Genomic DNA, 23,336 nt, shown 5'->3' on the forward strand with positions numbered 1-23,336 from the left:
AAGGGGTATGTTCCGTTTAACGCTACGAAAGTTTCAAAGCGTTCGATGACCAATCAGAACGAAGAAATCTTTGTTCCTTTCGTCCTAATTGGTTAATGAAACGATTCGAAATGTTCACGGTGTCCAACGGAACGCTCCGAAGCGCTAGATTCTTCGTCCTAATCGGTCCATCAAACACTTTGACGCGAAAATAGTGTCAATTGACAAACGAGAGAGGTCGCGTTGAGCGGCGCGTGCGTGTGACAGGTCGCGGATTGCGCATGCATGCTTTGTATCGGCTTTGGAGGGGCGTAGAAAGGAGGCCATATTGTACAGTTGAATTGAAAGAACGAAAATAATTGTATCGCTCGCGTTCGCGCACCGCCCTTGGATTCCCTCTATTTTTGTCTCGTATCGTTTTGCGCGACGGCGACGTTTGTCCGTGGTCGCGTGCCGCGACAGCCGTCACGAGAACAACGTACGGGAGCCAATCGGCGGCTCCTGTGTGGCCTCCTGTCTCTTTGTATATAAGCCATACACATCGCGCAGTAGTACGGTTCCAACAACCCCAGAGACACCCGACTTGTCGGCTTATTAAAAGGTGCTTGTTGCTTGCTGCTTGATCGAGATGGGCACTCGGGACGACGAATACGATTATTTATTTAAAGGTAAATATCAACGCGTTCCTTTCTCTCGCTGTCTCTATATGTATACATTCGAGAGAATGCTCCCCGACCCCGATCGGTTCCCATTTCCGCCACGGTGATGCTCGTACGTCGTACGTCACTTCGCACGGACATAAACGATGGCCTGTCGTTACGATGACATCAGAGACGATGACCCATCGTCGCGCGATGAGAGAGGCTACTCCTCCCGCGATATCTCGTACCGCGGCGTCAGCGAGGCGACTTCCTCGTCGACGATTCGTCGCGTTCCGCCAATTTCTCCTCTCGATTCCTCTCCCCCCTAGCTCGATTTTGATTTTTCTGAAAAACACCCGTGGATCCCCGATTTATGCATTACGTATATAATTGGGCGAGCGCGCGCGATATACATGTGTGTATCGAATATACACGATGTATGATGCGTGTCCGCGATATTTGCTAGTACGTGTGTGAGTGCGTATGTGTGTGTGTGTGTGTGCGTGTGTGATGAGAGTAAGTGCGTGTGCCGTACGATACATACAAAATTTCTTTCGACCTTGTCATTCCGCAAAGCCCTGCATTTTCGGAAGTCACGAAAGAGAGCGAAAATTACCATGAACACTTGTCAGCTGTTATCAGTTGTTGCACTTATTTTTTTCCTTTTAATTTTATCGCAATTATCGTAAGTTGGGTTTCTTTTTCTTGTTTTTTTCTTTTTTTGAGGTATAGATTTTTATTCAGTTATTCAGCACATTAATATTCCATAGGATACTTTCATTAGGTTCGTCGATCTTTGACTTGTTAAAGATATAATGTAATCATTTAGATCTGTACATTTAGATCTGTCATTATATATGTCGTGATCAGAAAATACACTGTGTTATACTATGTACATAAGTTCAGTGTCATATTTCTTATTATTTATGGGCATTTTTTAAATATTGTTTAGTTGATTTTTATATAACTGAAATTTAAAAATGGATATGACATGACAAAACTTTATTCTAGATTTCTTTATTCGAAATGAAGGAATTAAAATATTATTATTATAATTCCTTATACAAATACATAATCTATATTGTTACATTTATAAATGTTTACTAAGAAATCACACAATAGAATGTTGACTTTACATGATCACGCATGCGCGCGCGCGCGCGGTCACACATACATACATACACACACACACACACACACACACATTACATTTATTATGTGTATATTATATAAAATATTTAAGTTTTGGGCACATGATCACGCATGCGCGCGCGCGCGCGCGTTCACACATACATACATACATACACACACACACACACACACACACACTACATTTATTATGTGTATATTATATAAAATATTTAAGTTTTGGGGGGAGGGGTTATTTTATTTTGAGCATGTGTGGAATGAAAGGAACCAATTATCTGCCAAGTCTCTGCTTGTCATGCTTTATTTCCCATAGATGACCAATAGTAATCTACAGGAAGAATATATACACACACATGTACACTAACACAATAATAATACCATTATGATGTGGCACTGATTCACTGATTCATGACAGAAACTTTTTCAGCTTTATAGAGATAAGAGAGAAGTATAATATATAATTTATTTAATTCCGATTACATATTTTTTCTCTTCTCTTCTCTTCTCTTCTCTTCTCTTTCATGATAATATGTAACACAACACACACACACACAAATACACGAACATTTTATAATTACGAATTATCATTATCATTATCTAGATAATTATCATAATGACTTTTAGCACTTAAAGCACTTGTATATAGTAGTTTTATATAGTATTTTTTAATAAGACTAAAGGAATAATTTTTTTTTTGATATGTGAACTGATATTTTTAAAGTAAAAAAAAAAAACTATTTAATAATTACTGCTAAAATAATTATCACAAAAAATATGTTCTTCTGTTTCTAAATCATTAAATAAGATTAATTATAAAATATTGATATCAGGTTTAATTTGAATTGTTTAATCAAATTTCTCTGTACTTTCAGTTGTTCTTATCGGAGATTCTGGAGTAGGGAAAAGTAATCTTCTATCTCGATTTACGAGAAATGAATTCAATTTGGAATCAAAGTCTACTATCGGAGTCGAGTTTGCAACACGCAGTATACAAGTAGACGGTAAAACTATTAAAGCTCAAATTTGGGATACAGCTGGTCAAGAGCGCTATCGTGCGATCACTTCTGCGTAAGTTTAAATTTCCATTCTCTATCAGTCATATTCAAAATGTATAAAGGCAACAATAATATGTTACAAAAAAATATTTTAAATAATATCATGATATTATAATATAATGATTATTATGAAATTGTGGGAGTCATAATTTTTAACATATTGCTATAGAAATATTGATAGACTGTAAAAAACAAAAAAACAAATTTAAAAATTAAATAATAAAATATTATTATTAGAATTAATTTTTTATAATAACAATAATAATAATAACAATAAAATTTTGTAGATTATTATTTGTTATTATTATGATATTTAAATATTTATTTTTAAATATATTTTTTTCAATTAAAGTTTTCTGAGTAAAATTTGCAATAACAATCTAATTAAAAATTAAACTCTTAATTATAAATTGAAATTAGTTATATGTTCATATCATTAAGAGAAACTTTATCTAATAAAATTGTTTGTATTCAATATATAACTAAGAAACTTTGTAATTAGATAATCTCTTGTTCAATTTTCTAAAATACCGATTATATTTAGAAAAATATGAAAAAGTAATAAAACTGAAAATATAGAAAATACTTTATTTCATGTGAAATTAGCTCGATTCGTTATAGATTTGATACATGACATGAATATTAATAATCTTTCTTAAATTATCAGATATTATCGCGGAGCAGTCGGTGCACTACTTGTGTACGATATTGCGAAACACCTGACATATGAAAATGTAGAAAGATGGTTACGAGAATTACGGGACCATGCTGATCAGAATATTGTGATCATGTTAGTGGGAAATAAGTCAGATTTAAGGCATCTGCGTGCTGTTCCAACTGACGAGGCTAAGGCGTTTGCTGAGAGGAATGGCTTGTCTTTCATTGAAACATCTGCTTTAGATTCTACTAATGTTGAGACAGCATTTCAAAATATATTAACAGGTAATAGATTTTAGGATCTTGTTTGTGATATACATATATGGATATCATATAGAGCTAATATACATTGAATTGATTGTTGAATATAGAGAACATTATATAAATCATATTAGAACTAGTAATTTTTTTTTTGCGTGGGAGGAGAAAAATGCCTTATGCATACCAAGAAGCTGGCTCACAAGGTTATGCAGGACTTGCACCTGCTAAAAAACTCCCCCTTCTGTGACTGCCTCAGGCCATGTACCAGGATCCTGAAATATGCTTTCGCATCCCACTCCTATAATCCCTTCCTACCCCAGCCCCATACCCTCCCTCCAGAACTAGTAATCTAACATCCTGGTTCTGTTAATACTTCATGTTTGTGTTGTGTTACATATATTCTTTTGCCGTAAAATATAGAATTTCCTTAAATTTTGTTACTACATGAGATATTTGGTAAATTGAAATAATTTTTGAGAATATTAAAAACTTGAGATAATTCATTTTACATACAATTTTATATCATATTTTCATAACATAAGCTTCACATGTTGACATTTGTAATCTTATGTTCGCATTTTGTAATCTTATTTAATACAATTCTTTGTTTTTGTAGAAATATACAGAATCGTATCGCAAAAGCAGATACGAGACCCACCTGAAGGTGATACAATCCGGCCACAGAACGTAGAACAAATTGAAGTTAAACCAACGATGAATGCTGAGGGAATGCGTAAGCAGTGCTGCCAGTGACTCACCTTGTTGCTTAAAATGTGTGTACACGCAAATACAGTATGAATATCACAGAAGTACAGTTGAATAATATCTAATTTTTAACGAAAAGAGATTTCGTTTATGATGCAAACAGTTTTTGGGATGATTATTTTGTATGATAGAATAGATTTACTATAAGAAAACACTGTGGTTAGTTTATTGTAAATGTTAACTTGATTGTAAATTGAGTTAATTTTAACATATATCAAAATTAAATATTGCTAAAGATACTTCTATCTCTCTCTCATGTTCTTTTCATTCCAATAATTTGTATTCTATATACTTGTTAAGTCCATATTTCGATAACAATTAAAATACTGAAACTTTTATCTATTTCTACCATATATGTATACTATAAAGTCTTACATGTTTAATTTTTTAGTAAGAAGATAATTAAAATATTTAAAATTATTATTTATTGCAGAAAATATATTATGTGATTTATACAGGGTGTTTTAAAAACATTGGATGAGTCCTTTTTTTAAATTAATATATTCCTTAACTAATTTGGAATCGATATTTTTGCAACAAAAATATATCGAAGCAATAATTTTCGACTAATTAAAAATTCAAAGTAGAGACCTTTCCATGAATTAAATTTCAAGAAAGCATATGAGTAGTAAACCATATTCTACAATTAATATTAAATAGCTTTTAAAAGAATTTCAATATAAGACTTAGTTATAAAAAATATACATAATGTTAAACATTAAAACACTGTGATAAATAATTTTTTCAACTTTTTCATCCAGAAAGATCGACTTTGAGTTGACTAAAGTATCCCTTTTGAAAAGGAAACATCCAATGGGTTTTTGGATATCTTGTATGATTAGATCAAATGTGCTATGTAACAAGATTTTTTAGCAAAGCGGTAAAAATAGAAATGATATTTATGTCTAATAATAAATATGTATTACACTAAGAATGCGTTACAAATCATCTCTAGAATAAAAAATACAGTCCATCAATATAAATTTTGAATAATAAAAAAATGGCTTTCATACATACATACATATATACATACATATATATATATATATAAATTTCAAAATATCTAAATAAACTAGAAAATACCAAAACATAATGCATTAGTTAAACTAATTTCATTTTTTTATATATTTATAATAATATATATTCCAACATTGATATTATTAATACCACGTATATTCAGTAATGTATAGAGAGAAATATACATAATATTTTCTTTCTCTCTTATACTTATTAATATTTTCTTTTACTAATTTTAAAAATCATTGTACTTCATTGGTACAAAATAATTTTATTCCTCTTTTATAATTTATTTAGAAATTGTGAAGTAGAGGAGAGAGAAGAAATTTTTTTAAATGAAAATTAATATTAAACACACATTAAAAATGTTTAATTATTATTAATCCATGAGTTTTTCTACTCAAAATTTCTTTTAAAGCTATGCCATACTCGTGTAAAACAATGGATATATTGTAAGCTTAATTATTTTTCCTAAACTATTTTCTAAACTGTAATCTCTTGAGGGTTTTTACAATCTTATTGATATAATACATATACAAAATTTTTTTGGATTGATTACTTGTACTTGAATAGAAAGTACATTAACACATCTACACATCTAAAATATATTCGAAGAAAACAACATGAAAAAGGTATGTTAATGAGCATTAGAGCCAATATATATAGTAACAGAGTACTATTTATCAGTATCAGATAATTATATGTTTCTGATACATTCATTTCTTGATTCTATTATAGTGCCATCTTTATTATAGACAAATATACAATAAGTGAAAACCATGTGAAACAATTAATAATTACCATTTACTAAACGTTCCACAATCTTAAATACATTTACTATTTAAAGTTTAAATGCTATACCAATTTCATAAAGAATTATTTGATTTTATTTTACAGAAGCAGTCATTTGGAGAAGGGAAAAATGGAAGTACTAGCTGATGGTAGATATAACAGATGCATAACAGAACAAGAGCTAAGACTATATGCGCAAGCATGTAATCTTGTATGCTAGAGAAGATTTTACTCTATCATCCTTGCGAGAGAGAGGACATCTAACCAATTAAAATGAGAGTATGCATTACATATTCGTGGAAATAATCAAGTAAGGATAAACGTGAAACAACTGTATAATGCTATATAAGCGCGAATATACAAGTGTACCAGTCTTTGTCCGCGAAAAAGATCATCTTTACTCTCTTTCTCTCTCTTTGTCTGTCTCTCTATCTGTCACGATATAAATTATGTTATAATAAATAAATGTTGTATTACTGCTTCTTTGTAATACATATAAACGGTTCTTAATGCGTAGTATGATTGTGAGTATGTGAACAGTTTATGGTCATATATGCAATGAAATATCATGAATAAGTACTTTATCACATGCACTGCATAGAAGAAACAAATACTATATGTATAAATAACGGTCTTACACGGCATGATGATAAAAAGGCAAGATGTGAAAACAGATTGTCTTTTCTCGTTGCTCACTCTCGGATCTTCGCAAATAATGGTATATTGGTCTGTATAAGCTTCTTGGCACTATATGCTTCGGGATTATTTTATTTTTACATGGAGCTTTCCACTTCAGACTTCTTATCGAATAAAACTGTATAAGAGAATGCGGTTACAAATAAAGCTATATAGTAGGCATTTTTCAAAATCTTAAAATACTGCTTTCTCTCTGTGTGGCTATACTGTAATATGTTATTGTCTCGCACATGAGTTTTTATTGTATCCAAAATAAAGAGAGTGAGTAAAAGTGTTAACAAATCAAGATGTCTCGATGGATTATGTAAAAGATATCAATGGTTTTCAAAAAGATTTACCACTTATATAATGATAATCTTTAGGAAGATTATTAAGAAAAAGCAAGATTAATAAAAGATAATTAAAGCATCGTGCGTGCGTTTAACCTGATTTATAGTACGTATAATTTATATTATTATCATGAATTATATNAAAGATGATAAGATAATCACAAGTATAATTACTATTTGATATATAGCGGGCTTATTACTTTATTATGGACTGTAACTCAGAACTGTAATGTGTATAAGCAATGTCGAAGTGACCATAGTTTTCTACAGATATCTTTTGATTCATTCTGTATCCTTAGGCTATACAAAGTACAGAATACTTAGGGAAAGCAAATTTCAATCTCCTTTATACACTAAGTAGAATAAATTTATACACGATTGAAAAATGATTTAAAATATTATAACATTGTTTCATTCTCAGTTGAATACACACAGAAGGGATATTATATGTACAATAATATATAGATTATTATTAATAATATGCTTTGTGTATTTCGTTATTTTATTAATAAAATATCAAATTTGCTTTTAAGAGTAATGTTTGTAATGTGCGTATATCCATAAATGCTTATAATTATTATTTTTACATCGTAAAAATACATTTTACAACAACATATTTACATGATAGAACTGTTGCTCCTTACAAAAAATAAAGTATCATATGTATATACTATATCTATTATTTAATAATCTATATTTTACAAAGCTGATATTTGTAATAGCAAGTTGCGGTAAAACTTGTGAAATATAACTTATTATCAGATAATGTAATATTTTATCTTATGATGTGTAGAATATTCTTGAAATCATAAAGCTATAATATATATGAAAACTACTTCTATTTGTAGTTCTCAACAAGAATAATCATTATTACATTTTGCTACTTATACATTTTTTAATGGATATTATAAGAATATTGTATACAAAAGTATTAATGTGGAATAAATACTTTAATGATTTATTAGAGTATATATTAACAAAAAATGTAGCAAAACTTATCAATATGGAATATCTACAAATATTAATGAGCTTTTATTATAAATATATAGTAAAAATATTTAAATATATATTAAATTAAGAATATAATAAAAAGTAGGCTATTATTTTAAACTATTACTTACTTAAGCAAGAAAGACTATGGAGGTGCAGGTAAGGATGCTGGCTCCAGACGAATAGTATTTTTCTGTGCATTAGCATGGTTCTTCTGTCGCCATTCAATCCATCGCAATAATTCTGGACTTTGAGAAGTATCGTTAAGATCATTCCGAGCTTCTAACTGTTGATAATATGCTTCTCGAAGCAGTCGAAAGGTCTGTACATTTTTGTATGGTAACTGTGTCATAGGATCTAAATATTTGGCAGGCAATCTATACATCAAACAAAAAAATTTTTAATTATTCAAAATAAGTACAAGAAATTGCAAGAATTATATATAATGTGATATAATCTTAAATATGAAAATAACGTTAAATAGTATCATTTTTTTACCGCGTAATTGCACAAAGAGCTTTCAATGGAGGTCTTTGTTGTGTGGATTTTTTAAACACATCCAAGTACGACTGTTCGTTTTCAAAAGTAATAAATGTACGTTCATAAAACGTTCCAGTTTCTTCAGCATGAATATCTTTCTCTTTAATGGAAGCAGGAGTTATATCTACAGATTCCTCCTTAATATCTTTTCCATCTGCTTTCGATTCTGTTCCACTGAAAAATAAGATTTAATTAGATAAATTATTTGACTAAAATGTTCAATATCCAATATTTGAAGTCTTACCTCTTTTTTTATGCATTCTCATATTTTGCTATTATAATAAAAAAATATATATGTATATACCTTCCTTCTTTTAGGGAGCCGTCAGAAGCTGTGTTATTAGAAACTATATTTACATTTTTCTCATCATCACATTCGACATTGATTTTTTCATCTTCATTTACATATGTCTCAGATAATATCATGACTGGCATAGATAATGACTGATACTTAATCATTGTTCCCACATGCGTCTTTCTCACTGATCTAGTAGTCTTTTTTTCACTTTCTAATTTTTGATACTTTTCTACAACATAGAGAATACAAGATTTAGAATAACATTATAATCTTTTTCTCAAAAACACATTCTTGATATGATATTTTCCTTCCCTTCAACGAAACTTTTCAGAAAGAACTATATTTTGTAATCTATTGTTAATTATTTGTAATCTTCTATTTAATTTGATTTATAATTTTACTCAGAGAAAATGCTTAAAGAAAATCAATTGATACTTATATTTTATTGCACATACCTAACGATTTCATGTTAATTTCTTCTGTTTGTAAGGCTTCTTCTAATAATTCTTCCTGTGTTGGTTTCCATGTATTATGTCTTATAACTTTTATCTTTCGTCTTTGATCTTGATTTCTTTCACGCAAACGTTTTTGTGTAGCTGCTGACTTTGCCGCAGTAGAACGGCGTATTGATTTTCTTTCTGTAAATAATATGTTGAATTTTCTGGCAAGAAACATTTATGTTAAAATATTTATGTTACCTATGCTATCTATAAAAATTTTATCTTGTTTTGGTTGTCTAATCTTCTTTTCTCTTGGTGTTGATTGAGTATGCAATGTAGCAGATTTAGGGTCTTTATAAGCTTTTGTTACTAATCTACGTTTCTTTTTTGGCCCCTCTTGCTCAGTATCAGAAACTGGCTCATCATTCTCGTCAATACTAAAATCTGAATCTACCTCATCTTCTGCCTCATCTTCTTCCCTAAAATTTAAATATTTATATATATAATTTCTTATAAATCTTTTTGCATCATATATGATGTTATAAATGTAATTACATACATGTAATCATTATCTTGCTCCACTTCATCAAAACCACCATACGTAGTTTTGTAGAAATCGTCTTCCTCTTCCTCATTTAACAATCTTGCCATTTTATTGCCAGCGTTTGCACGCTTTTCTCTTGCCGCAGCCATGGTTATAAAATTTTCCTATTTGCTTTTGATGCAATTAATATGTATTGTGTATTTGACTTGAAAGAATGTCAGAATTTGAATAACATGTACACACACACAATCAATATTATATTGTTCTTGTCATTGATAAAGTATTCCACTTATACACTTGTCAAGCATGTAAATATTTTTTTTATAAAGTGCTTCCAATTTGAAGAAGTTATTTTGCATATAAGAATACACAGTTTATAGGTTAGAATATTGCTACAGGATCTTTAAAATCCTATTTTTAATCTTCTTAGTAAATTATATATTTGCATACAAAGCAAAGCAAATATTACATTATATCATCCGTTGAGAAAGTATCACTAATGATTATATTTCGACATTGATGATTTTTTCTTCAGCTAAGAGCCGCATATACATACAATACAAACACATTTTTATCGTTTTGCATCTTTTTTATATCATCGATGTGTTCGACAATCTACTCTCTCTTATCGGAATAGAATAACAATTTAGTTGACCAATCAAGATAAAAGAAGGAAAGATTTCTTTGTTCTGATTGGTCAATCCCGACGAATAGATTTTTTGAACGCAGCTCTCTCTTCCTATGTCATGGTAAGATACGCAGAGAATTTTTTTTTCAGCTCTCAACATTGGTATCCCTAAATCCGGAGCTTCGTACCGTCACCACGCGGGGTCTCCAAGATCAGTTCAGAATTTGCCGCGCAGCAAGCATTGTTGCTTCTGTCCTGTGTTGCCCTGTGTACAGAAGCCATTACGAAAGGAGGCTCGGGCTCGGTGGCCCCGGTGGCCGCTTTCATTCTTCTCTTTGTTATCGCAATGAGGCTTTGACTATTGATCTGACACGGTCGGTCAAGTAGGACAGTGTCATGGCGTGATAACAATGACCGAGAGTACGTTTCTCACTGAGGAATCCAGTAGGAAACCCAGTATGTGGGGCGGATTTCGCTGCAACAGAGCATTCGTGATACTGTTCCTGCTAAATGTCATCGTATTCCAAGCTATCGTATGTGAGTGCTCGTCTACTTAGCCCGCGCTATTTTCGCTTCTATCACCGTACGTATGCCACGAGAAGATCAGCTGTCTGCACGCGTGGAGATGCATGTGTCGCGCGTGTGACAGAACCGAGGGCGCGCGATTCGAAACTGTGAGTTCGATTGTCGTAGGTTGTTTATAGTTCTCTTTGTTTCGTCGGAATAATACGCAAACTTTTGTGTATAGTATAAATTAACTAAGCTTTGTGGAAACCAAATTAATTTACCAAATTAATTATATATATATATAATAATAGGACGATTATAATTGTTAGCACATTGATATTTTTGGAGAATGATGGATACACATATTATTATTTTAATATTTGTTTATAAATCCATAAATTTACAAAAAAATGTATACGTCCTACTAAATATAAAGAATAAATTATTATAAAGCATTATATAACTTGTAAGAGACGAGATATTTTAAAAATAATTAAAGTATATATGGTAAAAACAGTAGATATTGTGTGAATTTTAATATTCTTCTGAATGATTTTTTTTTCTTGATTAATTTCTATGCAGATTATCAAGAACACAAGAAATGGGAGGAGATAAGATCCGAATTGGAGCCGATGATAGCGGATCTGCGGGATATGCAGGGTCTGACATTCAGCTTGCTTAAGAGGCTGGAGGCACACGGCCTTTTCGTCGAGAATGTCCGCGGACAAGGGGACGATAATCGGCCTGTCATCTACGCGATCACGCCCACGTTCGCCAGGCCCGTGCAGAAAGCCGAGCTCACTCGACTGGCGCAAACATTCCTCCACGTGCCCAACTTTCACTGGATCCTCGTGGAAGACGCGCCGCAGAAAACCTCTCTGGTTACCCGGTTTCTGGAAACCAGTGGCCTGATCTACACCCATCTGTCGGCGACGACCCCGCCGAACTACAAGCTAGGCAGGAATGACCCGAACTGGAAAAAACCGCGTGGGGTCGAGCAGCGAAACACGGCGCTAAGATGGCTCAGGGAGAATCTGAAGCCGTCCGACAGAGGTGTCGTTTACTTTGCCGATGACGACAATACATATTCCATTAAACTCTTCCGCGAGGTAAAGGCAGTTTGCTCCGGAAATTGAGTTTTCTTGAATAGGGTCTTGCGGCTGCAATTATTTGTATTACTACAATTATATTATTTCTTTTTTTACAGTCCTCAGAAATTTAATTTTTATATATGTAATAAAAGTTGCATAAAGAATTTCAATTATTATATTTTCTCGAATGTCTAGAGAGCAAACGTCAAATCAATGATTAAAGCATTCTAGAAATCTCAAACTGTGATCTAGCAACTATTGGATATATCATATTTTTTTATAATTATTGCTTTCAGATGGAGAAAATACAAAGAGTCGGTGTGTGGCCGGTCGGTTTAGTTGGCGGTTTAATGGTAGAGAAACCTATTTGTGATAACGTTACTAAACAGGTACTCGGTTTTAATGCGGCGTGGAAACCGGACCGGCCATTTCCAGTCGACATGGCGGGTTTTGCCATTAATCTCGAGCTGTTACTCAAGCACAAGGACGCGTGGTTCTCGTACGACGTGCAAGGTGGTTATCAAGAGAGTGAGATACTCAGGCAAATAATCACGAGGGATCAGTTGGAACCATTGGCAGACTGTTGCACAAAAGTATCGATCGATCTATCTGGTATCTTTTTAACGATTTTTCCAAGATATTCGTGTGAAACTTTGCATTTTGTATATTTTAGGTGTACGTGTGGCACACGCGAACGGAACCGCCTCAGTTAAACGTCGAGCAGATGTTAATCAAAAAAGGCAAACGTTCCAACGTCGGCATCGAGGTATGAAAAGATTGCTAATTTTACGAAGCCGTTACAGCGCTGTCTCGATTTTTACAATAAATTATTATATATTACAATAAATTCGATGACATCGATCTTAAGCTTAGGAAAGATAGGATAAACTTTCGTAAACACCTTTTTTATTATGAGCCTTACATATATATTCACACGTAGAATAATACAGTGCCATACTGTATAGCCGCTTGTAGCTGTGCGAATACACAGTAGGGAGGAATAGGGAAGAATAAAGAAATATTACCGAATAGTTCTGACGACTTAACCAAATTTTGAAGAATCATGTGATATCGCGGTGTGCTTCCTTGACTACCAATTTGCACGCCGCTGCGATATTGTCGTTTCGTCGGGATGGGTCAACGATTTTTTGTCATTCATTGAAAACACGATTGCTATCTCGTTATAATACGTCCACGTCGTTTTATAAAAAAACCGATTATTGTATAATAAAATTTCTGAGGATAACGAGAGAGGCGCGGGTTTTTATCTAACCATCCATCTTTTTTTGACCTTGAAAACATTTTTTTCAGTTTTTATTCGAGAGCACGTGATTTCTCGTCGCGTGTACAGAAAAAGCATACATAAAAAATACGCCTTACATCTACGAAACTTTAATGTAATATTCGTAATAATCTCCAAATTGGAAGATGCGCAGTAATACTTTTTGTGGGAAGCTATTTGTTAAGGATTATGACTTTTGGCAACGGATACAAAATAGCTAGGTGTGCTAGAAACGGTGACGCGTCTCGCCGATGCAAAGTGCCGCGCGAATGTCCTGCGGCTCTCATTTCTTTTTCCATATACATATATCATTCTCATGTATAATATATATATATTTTTTATATATGTATTCATTGACTCTTACGTGCTAATAAGTACTATGGTATTTGGCAAATTCTGTCTTATGTAAAAAAAGCTACTTGCACGGAAAGCGTGTTCGCGTATACGAGGCGACATGTCAATTTTGGACATACAATATTAACAAGATGCAATTCTGGTGTCTGATAGAAATGTACTATTTGTTTTATATTGGGATTCTGTACGGAAATGTAATATAATTTTAGATGATTGATATAATCAACAATAGTTGAATTTAATGTCAATGGTATCTAATTTATCCTTTTTAATTTTAGAAAAACGGAAAGTAAATTACACCTTAAAGCTTAACCAGCGTTGATAAAATTTTCCATTAGAATCCGCAGAGTACCAGAATGAAAAATGTCGAAATTCAATAAAGTCCATTGCACTTGATTGTACAGCAATCTGATAGAGCGCGTTATTCTTCCTCGGATAAATTCGTCCACATCAGCGACTTTTTACGAGAGAACACGCCTTCCGTGCTTGCGCATATTCTCTAAACCTACCAAGACTCTCTCTTAAGATTTATACTTCTTATAGTTAAGGGAAAACGTTTACAAGCATTTACAAAAACTTATCACATTTTTAACTGCGTTTCTTTCTGCAAAAGCCATCTTAGACATTACGATAAGAGAGTGGTATAATTTTTTTGTTCCTTTACTCGCTATTCGGATATAATTAATTATATATGGCAGCTTTTCCGATATTCATTCTCGCATTCGGATGACTGACCGAAAATCCGACTGGCAAGCCTCGTGCGTATCTCAATACTTGTCACGGTAAATGCCATCTGCATTTTGATTAAACTATACATATATATTCAGAGAGACTTTTTTTTTAATGTCAAGGTAATACATCGAGATCTCCGCGTCAGAAGTCTATTATAATTCGCGCATCGATTATTTAATGCTGCTCGCGAACGTTTCGGCTGCCTGTTACATATCACGAATTCGAACAATTGCAACATGATAATCATATTGACTTCTGCAATACAAATACAGAGTTGCAAGAACCGCCCAATTTTCATCTTGCTCATTTTACTACATCATGTCAATTTTATATAATAAATACATTTTCCCTTATAAAAGTAAAAAAAAAAAAATTTTACAGAACGCGAACGTTGCATTCTTGTTATTGTATACTCCTTAAATGCAATATTTTCTTTCGGAACGGAGTGTTTCCTTTCCATCTTTTAAGCGCAACAGAGTACGACTTTCCGCGCGACTTTCTTCGTGAAGTCACGCGCGACAAAGGGACGCGATACTACCCAGCGTACTAGACTGTGATAATCTAAAAGGTGCCTCGAAGCGTTCATCACTAAATCGGCCTCTATCAATTTCACGATGAATTATTTTTTTTTGTACATTCCTCTTCTTCTCGCGCAAGCGATCTACCTACTCCTCGTTTCCTTGCAATACGCTAAGTTACAATTATGTTCATAGCTTCCTCCTAAAAACAATCATTACCAAGTACATCTTGTTCACTTTGCACTTCTCGTTTTCGTAAGCTATCGATTATCTGTACTCCTTCAGTTATGCTTCGGCGAGTACACTGACGGGATAAGAGAGAGATTGTTTTTACATTCGTGAGAGGGACAAACCTTTTAAACACCGGACATATTCATAAACGAAAAATGTTGGGCTGAATTTTATGTTAAGAATTCTTTCCTCCCGTTCTCTAACATTACTTTCAATCGATTATGATTAATTTATTAGAATCCTTTCCTTTACACGCATAATTGAAAAAGAATCTTTTTGAATGACTCAAAATATGCTGGATATATCTATCAGATTTTCCAAGGTTTGTTCTCTCTCTCTTCTTGGCTTACGTTCGAAATTAGACGCGCAGTGAGAACTTTGCAACAAAGTAGTTGACGAGGGACAAGTTCGCCAATAACGCGGGAAGTGTTTCCGAGAGGGATTCGCAAGGAAGTGTAGGAACAGGCGGTACACGAGGTAAGAGGCGTCGAAAGGGGAGAAGGAGAGGCGGTTCGGGCTGCGACCGTGAAATCGCGCACACGTTTTGCGTGGGCAAAACGAAAAGCAGAGCTGAACGGCGAGAAAGCAACCGCGAGAGGCTCCGTCCGGGCAAAATTCCGGATATAGCGACTCGCCAAAACTCCCGTCGTCTTTCCGCAAGCGGGCTCGCGAACGATCCGCTCTGCACGTTTTTCTTTCCTTTTTGTTTTTCTATTTCTTTTTTTTTTTTCGAGAACACTTTAGCCAGAAACCGCGCTGCGCTTTCCGGAACGGATTTACAATCTAGTACGCCGGAAGAATATCTAGACGGCCGAGTCTTTGCCGACGAAGCCGGTCTTGGAGATGGACCTCTTGCCGTCGAAGGTGATTGAGGTCTCCCGGCGCAGTCCGGAGTCGATGATCGGCGTTATCTTCTTCTCCTCCTTCAGCGGCTCCTTCTCGTCTCTGGAAAAGCATCGAATGCAATATTAATCGGACGACCGTGACTTCATCGGTTGTCGGATTAACTTCTAATACCGGGCGACAAAAAAAAAAAAAAAGAAAAGAAAAGAAGAGAAAAGAGAGCATGTCCATATATGCGGCGCGTGGTGCGACATCGAATATACACGTCAGGCATGCTTGTCACTCGCAAAGTAAGAGAAACGTCGCAACGAGAGGCTCCGGAGAAAAAAAAAATAGATGCGCGACTCTTTATGCACGGGGTATATATGCTACCTTTTTCAATAAATCCCGGAGAATCCGCGCTTATTACGCCGAGAGATGCATTTGCGCGCGAACATGTACAAAGTACGCAAGAGATGAAAAAAAGAGAAGTTTATGAGGAGAAAAAAAGAGAATTTTCCCTCTATATTTTTTTATTAAACCTATAGTTTTTTCAATTGTAATTATGCTTCAAATCTTTTTTCAATTTTTTAACATTTTATTTTTAATGATTAATTTTTCTTTATAACTTGTGCTTTATATATGAGTTGCGCGCATTTTCGAGGATATAAAATTTATAAGCCACACGATTAAATAAAATCCCTGACAATTTTTTTCTTCGAAATTATTTAAAATACGAATCATTGCGCGAAACAGTGGTATATATTTTCTCCGTTTTCAAGAAATCGAGCTTTCTCTCTCGCATTCTTACCTTCTCTTCTACGCATCACAAATATGTAAAGAATTTCCTCCTTCTATCTGTCAATTTATACCACTATTCCGTTCAAATTACATCGAGTTATTATAGCGATTCGAGTATTTTTGCACCGCTATTCGCGCTTCGTAAAGTACGGAACTGGCAGGTCGGAAAAAAGATTCGCGTGCTTGCGGTGACGGAATAGACTAGAAAGAATGAAGAATGAAGTGAGCATTACTTTAATTAAGTGTATCGTGCATGCGGCATGGCCAAAGCTCAGGCGAGTACCGGCGATTTCTATGCGCAAAATTGAACAGAATTATAAGGCTACGTGTTCGCTCGAACGCCAAACTAATCCAGTTAGTATAAATCATACAGTTAGTATTCAAATCATACCATTGAGAATCATTTTCAAAATTCTACGTTACTTACGAGCAAAACAAATCTACGAATTATGAACCGTGAATTAAAACAGCCTTCTTTTTTTTTTTTTTTTATTGTAACTTGAAAAGTTAAGATAAACATTTCCTTTTACATAGAAAAAAGTTTTCATCTCTAACATATTGTAAATAAAATAAATAATCCGCAATTCATATTAATTTTTTTTCTGATTTTATAAGCTTACCATTTTTCCCTCTCTTCTACAATTATTTTTATGCGCTTTTATTTCGCTCCAAAAAATGATAAACAAAACATGTAGTCCATTAGACTGGTTGCTATTTCGTCCAAATTATCCGCAACCCGTCTCACAGAAATTAAAAAAAAAAAAATAAAAATAAAAATAAAAATAGAGAATGTTCCATCAACTATATAGCCACGAGCGAACACGCAGCCTGGCGCAAGGCAAGAGTGTAAAAAAAAAAAATCAACGTGTTGCAGTACGAAGAGTGGTTGGCGGCACAAAGAATGCGTCGGATCGAACCGATATTTTCTCTCATGCTCATCGAATTCCCTTTGATGCGTATCAGGACTTCCCTTACGAGACGGTTCATCCCCGAACGCCGCTGGGCGAATTCAGCGATGGGCGACTATCGTCGTTGCGGGAAGTCAAAAAGAGAGGAGAGTCGTTGAAACAGAGAGAGAAAGAGGGAGAAGGAAACAGAAAAAAAAAGAAAGAAAAAAAACTTCATGCAAAGTGGAAAGCCGTGTCGGAGCCCCTTCGTGAGGAGCCATGCTTCTTACTGATTTCGCTTATAGATCGTTTTCTCTCTTACATGGCAGTGTGTTTGACCAATCTAATGGTATTTTTTCCACTACCCGAGTCTTGGATGGCCGTGACCCCGGCGACATTGGCCATTTTTTGGTCGCAATACGGCAATGGAAACCGCCAACCGTAAAGACTACCGATAAAAAAAGAAAAAGAGAGAAATACGAGAGGAGTTAAAGTGTTGTCTCACACTGTCTAGCGGCGGGCTACTCTCTCAAACGTTTGATATCGCGGCTCTACCACCGTCATCGCATCCGTTTACCATCCCCTTACTATCTCGCGTCTTCGACGTGAGGACAAATCCACGAGCTACGCGCATGTAATCAAGAATTCGTGCAACAATCCCGAGAACGCGCGACAAGTTTCGGGCTATCGAATTATCTCGGACGAATGACGTAAGAAAGAAACGCTCCGAAATGTGTCAACGAAAGTTCGACGACGGGTGCAAAGTTTCGATAACGCGATAAAGTAGCGCTAGACTTGCCAAAGCACAATGTAGAGTACATATGTAATAGTATGAACGAGATGCGGTGTGTAGATTGTATATAGAAATATATATATCCAAAAAAGAGTATATATCTCGTAAAATACATTTACATATCAAATACCAGCAATTCGGGATACGAGACTCACCTGCCGAGCTTCGCGTCCTCCTCGTCGACTGGTTTCCGCCGAGATCGTTCGCATATGATGTAAATTATTCCTGTAACGCATAAAAAAAAACAAGAGTATAGACGCAATACATATTAAAATCATCAACAATTAAAACACGACATCAAGTGCAATAGTTTTATGATTAATCGCATTCAATTTCTAAATTCATTTTTTAATGTATTTTTCTTACTATTTTTTTTATATTCAATAATAAAATGTCGCGTTCTTCAATTTTTGCAACAATATTGCACGTTCAGAAATTCTCTACGAATTCATCTGAAATAAATTTGGAATCTCGATATCCGCTTTAAAAAATTCACATCCTACATTATCTTCATTAGCCGAATGCAAATTCAATTGTGACATCAAAAGTGACATATTTAATCATAATGATTAATTTCGAAGCTTCATAATTGAGTCATAATCAGCGCGATCAGCAAATAATTAGCGATGAAAATAATGCCCGTAATTAGTACGATGATAATTGACAACACGAGTTGTGAACATACATATACGTACGTTCCCGTTACATACATTATGCGAGAGAGAATTTATCAATGATCTATTCGGTACAGAGCGGCGAATGATTTAATGCCAGCTTACCTGTCTTGCGCACGCAGCAGAAGATGGCATCGATGATGATGAAGATGATGAATATCGTCGCAATGACAATGCCGATTACGGCCCCGCTTGTCAGCAACGGGCCCTGATGCTGCAGCACGCTCGTATCTGTACCTTGAAAGACGATAAAACCATAATCGTTCAAACGTATCCGTCGTACGCGCGCGCTTATATATATTTATGTATATATAATATCGCAGTCCGTTAGTGCAAAAGCGATACGGAACGATGTCTGGTGATGATTGACAGTTGTGTTCGAGAGGATGGACTGAGATCGGTGTCTCATCGCGTCGCAAAGGCGGTTGCGAGAGAGCGAGATGAGAAAACGTACTGGTACGTTTCTTTTTTCCAAAAAATACAATAGAGGCTTCACTGTTGCTTCGTATAAAAATAATTGAATTAATTAATTAATACGAGAAAATTATCGGTCGATTCTTGATTCGCTAAATATTTTTTGTATCTCTTCGAAAGAAACTTTTTAAGCTTGAAATAAACGATTTTCGAAATGTGAGTATGAGATAATTATTATCATGTATATCATTAATATTGGTATAATTGTAATATCATGATGATGACTTTTTAGAGACGCAAGTATAAATTTATGTATAATTATACGTGAAAAGATTACGTCACGTTGGTATAGTAATTAAGATAGTTGATTCTCGAAAGAAAAAAATATCACTCACGGTGTCGCATCACCAAACACGTTCCACGAACAATGATATTTTAGTCTCCTGAAAAGAAACACGATCTTGGCGGGGTTGTGTGTGAGGGGAGGGGGGAAAAATGCGGCAAAAATCCGTCTTTATCAAAGGAGGAAACCAAAAACCAGAAGGCGACAACGGCAAGACATACAAGTGGTGATTGTCGGTTAAGGAGACACACAGAGCGTATGAGTGTGCTAGTGAAAATGTGTGTGTACGTGTATATATATGTGTGTGTGTGTGTTACACGCCGGTTAATGGATCGCAATAATTAGCGCACTGCAGAGCGTAGAAGCGACAAAAGAGTTTCGCCTTGTAACACCACAACCATGAGCCGTGCTAAAAAGCTCAAGGAAGGAGGGAGGAAGGGGGAGAAAAAGCTCATTCACTACCTCCCATACATCCGATATGTTAGTATCTACGCGCCACTAATCTAAAAGTGCTACCTCCCCACACAAAAAGCCCCTTCCGCTGTGAGTGCCTCGCATTTAGTTGTTTTGCTCACAAACACACTCTGTCATTCGGGCTCCTTCCTTTCACTCTCTCTCTCTTTCTCTCTCTCGTTCTTACTGCCAATTTTTCACAGAGCTCTCAACTACATTAGTTAGCGGCACTCCTTCCTTTCACTCTCTCTCTTTCTCTCTCCCGTTCTTACTGCCAATTTTTCACAGAGCTCTCAACTACATTAGTTAGCGGCCACATCTTGCACTTGCTTGTACTTTAGGAGATATTTACCGTTTTCGGCGGCGCGCGTTGCTTCCCGTGGTTTATTTTATGGATTATAATTGTAAAGTAAAAGAGGCGGTGTATGTAAGCGAAAAAATAAACAAGACCGCCGAAAAAGAAACCATCTCAAATTGCAAACGCGCGATCTCGAAAAGGATTTCTCCCTTATTCTCAATCGTCTCTCGTCTTTCCTCCTCGTTTGTCGTATGAGAAGAGATCCTTGTAAATTCAAAATTCGAAGGCATTTTGGCACAATTTGAAGGTGGCTTCTCCGCTGGCTCGGATTCGTTCATCCGTATCAATTTTTTTCTCCTTAAACACTCACATATATTTTTACGTCGTTCCGTTATATTTACAATGTTGAATGTTTCGCACAGGGAAAGAACGAGTTATACGAGCTTTATCCTTCTCATAAATACGAACATAATAGGCACTAGGCTAGTACATATTCTTAAACGTATGTAAATGTTTTATCTATCTATCTATCTATATATATTTTTATATATATATACGTTTGTACATATACATGTCGTGTATATTGTATAATAAGTGTATCCGAATGTGTTTGGTGTGTATGGTTTGTAACATATCCTTCGGAAGCTACGGGCGAAGAATCAGCGATATATCGTAATAGAAAATTTTTTAAAAATGGAAAAAAATGGAAAAAAATGATGGGACTCGTAACCATAAAATGTCTCGTAAAAGCAAGCGGGAAACGTGGCCAACGGCCGCGTTGAAATTCGATTTCGCATTCCGGTTTATTTTCAGTCCGTGCCTAATTCCGTGCCGTGCGTGATCATTCTTTAATCCCGTCGTGGACACAATCTGTGTGCGTATCTTCCGTAGCCTGAATTACCCCCCGGTATAGCGGTATACGCGATGTGTGTACATATATATATTTTTTTTTCTCCTTCATCAGAAACTGCGCTCTGCTATCGAGTACGAAAAAAGCACAACATAAGCGCATCGATAAAAAAAAAAATATTTCACGGGGTTTTGATACGCGCGCTTTAAGCATTCTCTTTTCTCCGAGGAAAACAGTTTTTGTTTATGGAGATTTCGTTTAACGCGCTGGAAAATGTCGGAAAATTGTCAAAGTATTAAACGAGGTATTAAAGTATTAAACAAAGTGGAAAAAAATTAAGCTGCAAAAAAAATTGAACTAATGCATTGGCGGAAGGCTTTTCCGAATATTGTTTGTTAGCTGGGCAACGATCGAGTATGCGAGTCTCCGGGCACAATCCTGATGTTTTTATTATTCCAATATCAAACTCTTCTTCTTCTCCAAGAGAATAATAAAATAATTTCAGAGCTGATTAATAAATTTAATTTCGAGAAGAAACGAAAATTTTCTCATCGTTGTTGCATTTATTACCGAATAATATCTATAACATACGTGTTATTACACGCGTGTGAAACTATCGTGGAAATATAATTTGCTGCAAAATCAGAGTACGATAAAGGGAAAGAACGAATTGCAAAAGAAAGAACGATTTCGATAACAATGGGAGAGCTGATGCAGAGTCGTTTCGACGCGCGAAAACCATCCATCGGAAATAGATCGCGGAGAGATATCGCGCTTATGTTTGCCCGTCTCTCTTTCTCTCTCTCTGCGATCCTCTTGCCGATCATCTCGGTTCATCCTCTCCCGACGCGGATGAGGATGCTATTTATAAGCGGCAGCGGCGCCGGTTCCACGAGAGGGTTCCACGAACGGATTCGCGAGCGAACCTATTCGGACTCTCTTCTGTGTGTTCCCTTGTTTCTATCTCCCCGCGCAAAGTCGCGCGGATCCGTAACGAGAAACACTCCAGCTGCTGTGCTGCCGCTGGTGCTGGGAAATTTCTTGCTCGAACATAGACACGTCGAGATTACGTGTATACCAGACGCGTATTATTTCGGCATCTCTCGAGGGAAACGTGACGGTTCTATCCTTGACGCGGTGGAAATAACAAAGAAAAGAAAAATAAAAACGCATTTTGACAGTCAAAATATGAATTGAAAAATTGAGTGAGGAAAAGATCTTAATTTTTTGTCGGCAAAAATTATCAAAAGACGACTTTGATTATATCAACGGAATTACTGCAAGATCGCGATTATACTTGGCTCGACGGACAACGAGGCTACATTTTTTTCTCGCGGGACGAATTCCCGAGATGATCGTGCAACCACTCGACGAGAGGCGAGTCGGTCGGAATAATCCCGGTGTTTCCCGCTAATTGATTTCCCCCTCGTCCATCGCGGAATCGCGTCCTCGAGATGATGACACGACTCCGGTGTGCTCGAAACGTCGGGTGAAAGCAAACGCTC

General features: G+C 35.2%; 4 protein-coding genes across 8 annotated transcripts in view; 2 read left to right on the forward strand and 2 right to left on the reverse strand.

Annotated features, from left to right (window-relative positions):
* Positions 1-253: 253 nt before the first annotated feature.
* LOC115233959 (ras-related protein Rab-11A-like) lies at positions 254-7,441 on the forward strand. The gene is made up of 5 exons (XM_029804624.1): positions 254-647; positions 2,642-2,837; positions 3,492-3,766; positions 4,359-4,515; positions 6,422-7,441. Exons 1-4 carry the CDS (start codon positions 608-610, stop codon positions 4,493-4,495), a joined length of 648 nt encoding a protein of 215 aa, XP_029660484.1. The 5' UTR covers positions 254-607; the 3' UTR covers positions 4,496-4,515; positions 6,422-7,441.
* Positions 6,995-10,754, reverse strand: LOC115233958 (vacuolar protein sorting-associated protein 72 homolog). Of its 2 annotated transcripts, none has more exons than XM_029804622.1 (7): positions 10,169-10,754; positions 9,868-10,088; positions 9,625-9,807; positions 9,176-9,398; positions 8,830-9,045; positions 8,463-8,708; positions 6,995-7,130 (listed from the first exon to the last, which is right to left on the reverse strand). In XM_029804622.1, exons 1-6 carry the CDS (start codon positions 10,300-10,302, stop codon positions 8,477-8,479), a joined length of 1,209 nt encoding a protein of 402 aa, XP_029660482.1. In that variant the 5' UTR covers positions 10,303-10,754; the 3' UTR covers positions 6,995-7,130; positions 8,463-8,476. The 2 variants fall into 2 exon arrangements, with proteins under 2 accessions (XP_029660482.1, XP_029660483.1); XM_029804623.1 differs by lacking the exon at positions 6,995-7,130 and adding an exon at positions 7,826-8,353.
* A 235-nt stretch (positions 10,755-10,989) lies between these two features.
* Positions 10,990-15,120, forward strand: LOC115234003 (galactosylgalactosylxylosylprotein 3-beta-glucuronosyltransferase I). Of its 2 annotated transcripts, none has more exons than XM_029804685.1 (4): positions 10,990-11,318; positions 11,871-12,397; positions 12,676-12,972; positions 13,053-15,120. In XM_029804685.1, exons 1-4 carry the CDS (start codon positions 11,192-11,194, stop codon positions 13,149-13,151), a joined length of 1,050 nt encoding a protein of 349 aa, XP_029660545.1. In that variant the 5' UTR covers positions 10,990-11,191; the 3' UTR covers positions 13,152-15,120. The 2 variants fall into 2 exon arrangements, with proteins under 2 accessions (XP_029660545.1, XP_029660546.1); XM_029804686.1 differs by having other exon boundaries at positions 11,317-11,455; positions 13,053-13,395.
* Positions 15,121-15,126: 6 nt separating this feature from the next.
* The window catches only part of LOC115234000 (fasciclin-2), a 102,701-nt gene continuing 94,491 nt past the window's right edge, over positions 15,127-23,336 (reverse strand). For 2 of the 3 annotated variants that reach the window (XM_029804681.1, XM_029804680.1), the window contains 4 exons: positions 19,579-19,710; positions 18,955-19,024; positions 18,329-18,454; positions 15,127-16,441 (listed from right to left, as the gene is read on the reverse strand). In XM_029804681.1, coding sequence (XP_029660541.1) covers positions 16,300-16,441; positions 18,329-18,454; positions 18,955-19,024; positions 19,579-19,710 — 470 coding nt within the window. In that variant the 3' untranslated portion in view covers positions 15,127-16,299. The remainder of the gene's footprint in view (positions 16,442-18,328; positions 18,455-18,954; positions 19,025-19,578; positions 19,711-23,336) is intronic. The other variant, XM_029804682.1, reaches the window with a different exon arrangement.

The sequence above is a fragment of the Formica exsecta genome, unplaced genomic scaffold, assembly GCF_003651465.1.
Source record: "Formica exsecta isolate Colony F162 unplaced genomic scaffold, ASM365146v1 scaffold192, whole genome shotgun sequence".
NCBI lineage: Eukaryota > Metazoa > Arthropoda > Insecta > Hymenoptera > Formicidae > Formica > Formica exsecta.

Coding starts and splice junctions, on each gene's coding strand:
- LOC115233959 (XM_029804624.1), top strand. CDS start 608: ATGGGCACTCGGGACGACGAATACGATTATTTATTTAAAG. Junction 2,838..3,491: donor TATCGTGCGATCACTTCTGC/GTAAGTTTAAAT, acceptor TTAAATTATCAG/ATATTATCGCGGAGCAGTCG. Junction 3,767..4,358: donor ATTTCAAAATATATTAACAG/GTAATAGATTTT, acceptor TTGTTTTTGTAG/AAATATACAGAATCGTATCG.
- LOC115233958 (XM_029804622.1), bottom strand. CDS start 10,302: ATGGCTGCGGCAAGAGAAAAGCGTGCAAACGCTGGCAATAAAATGGCA. Junction 10,089..10,168: donor GAGCAAGATAATGATTACAT/GTATGTAATTAC, acceptor TTTAAATTTTAG/GGAAGAAGATGAGGCAGAAG. Junction 9,046..9,175: donor GGCTCCCTAAAAGAAGGAAG/GTATATACATAT, acceptor CTTATTTTTCAG/TGGAACAGAATCGAAAGCAG.
- LOC115234003 (XM_029804685.1), top strand. CDS start 11,192: ATGACCGAGAGTACGTTTCTCACTGAGGAATCCAGTAGGAAACCCAGT. Junction 11,319..11,870: donor CGTATTCCAAGCTATCGTAT/GTGAGTGCTCGT, acceptor ATTTCTATGCAG/ATTATCAAGAACACAAGAAA. Junction 12,973..13,052: donor TGGCAGACTGTTGCACAAAA/GTATCGATCGAT, acceptor TGTATATTTTAG/GTGTACGTGTGGCACACGCG.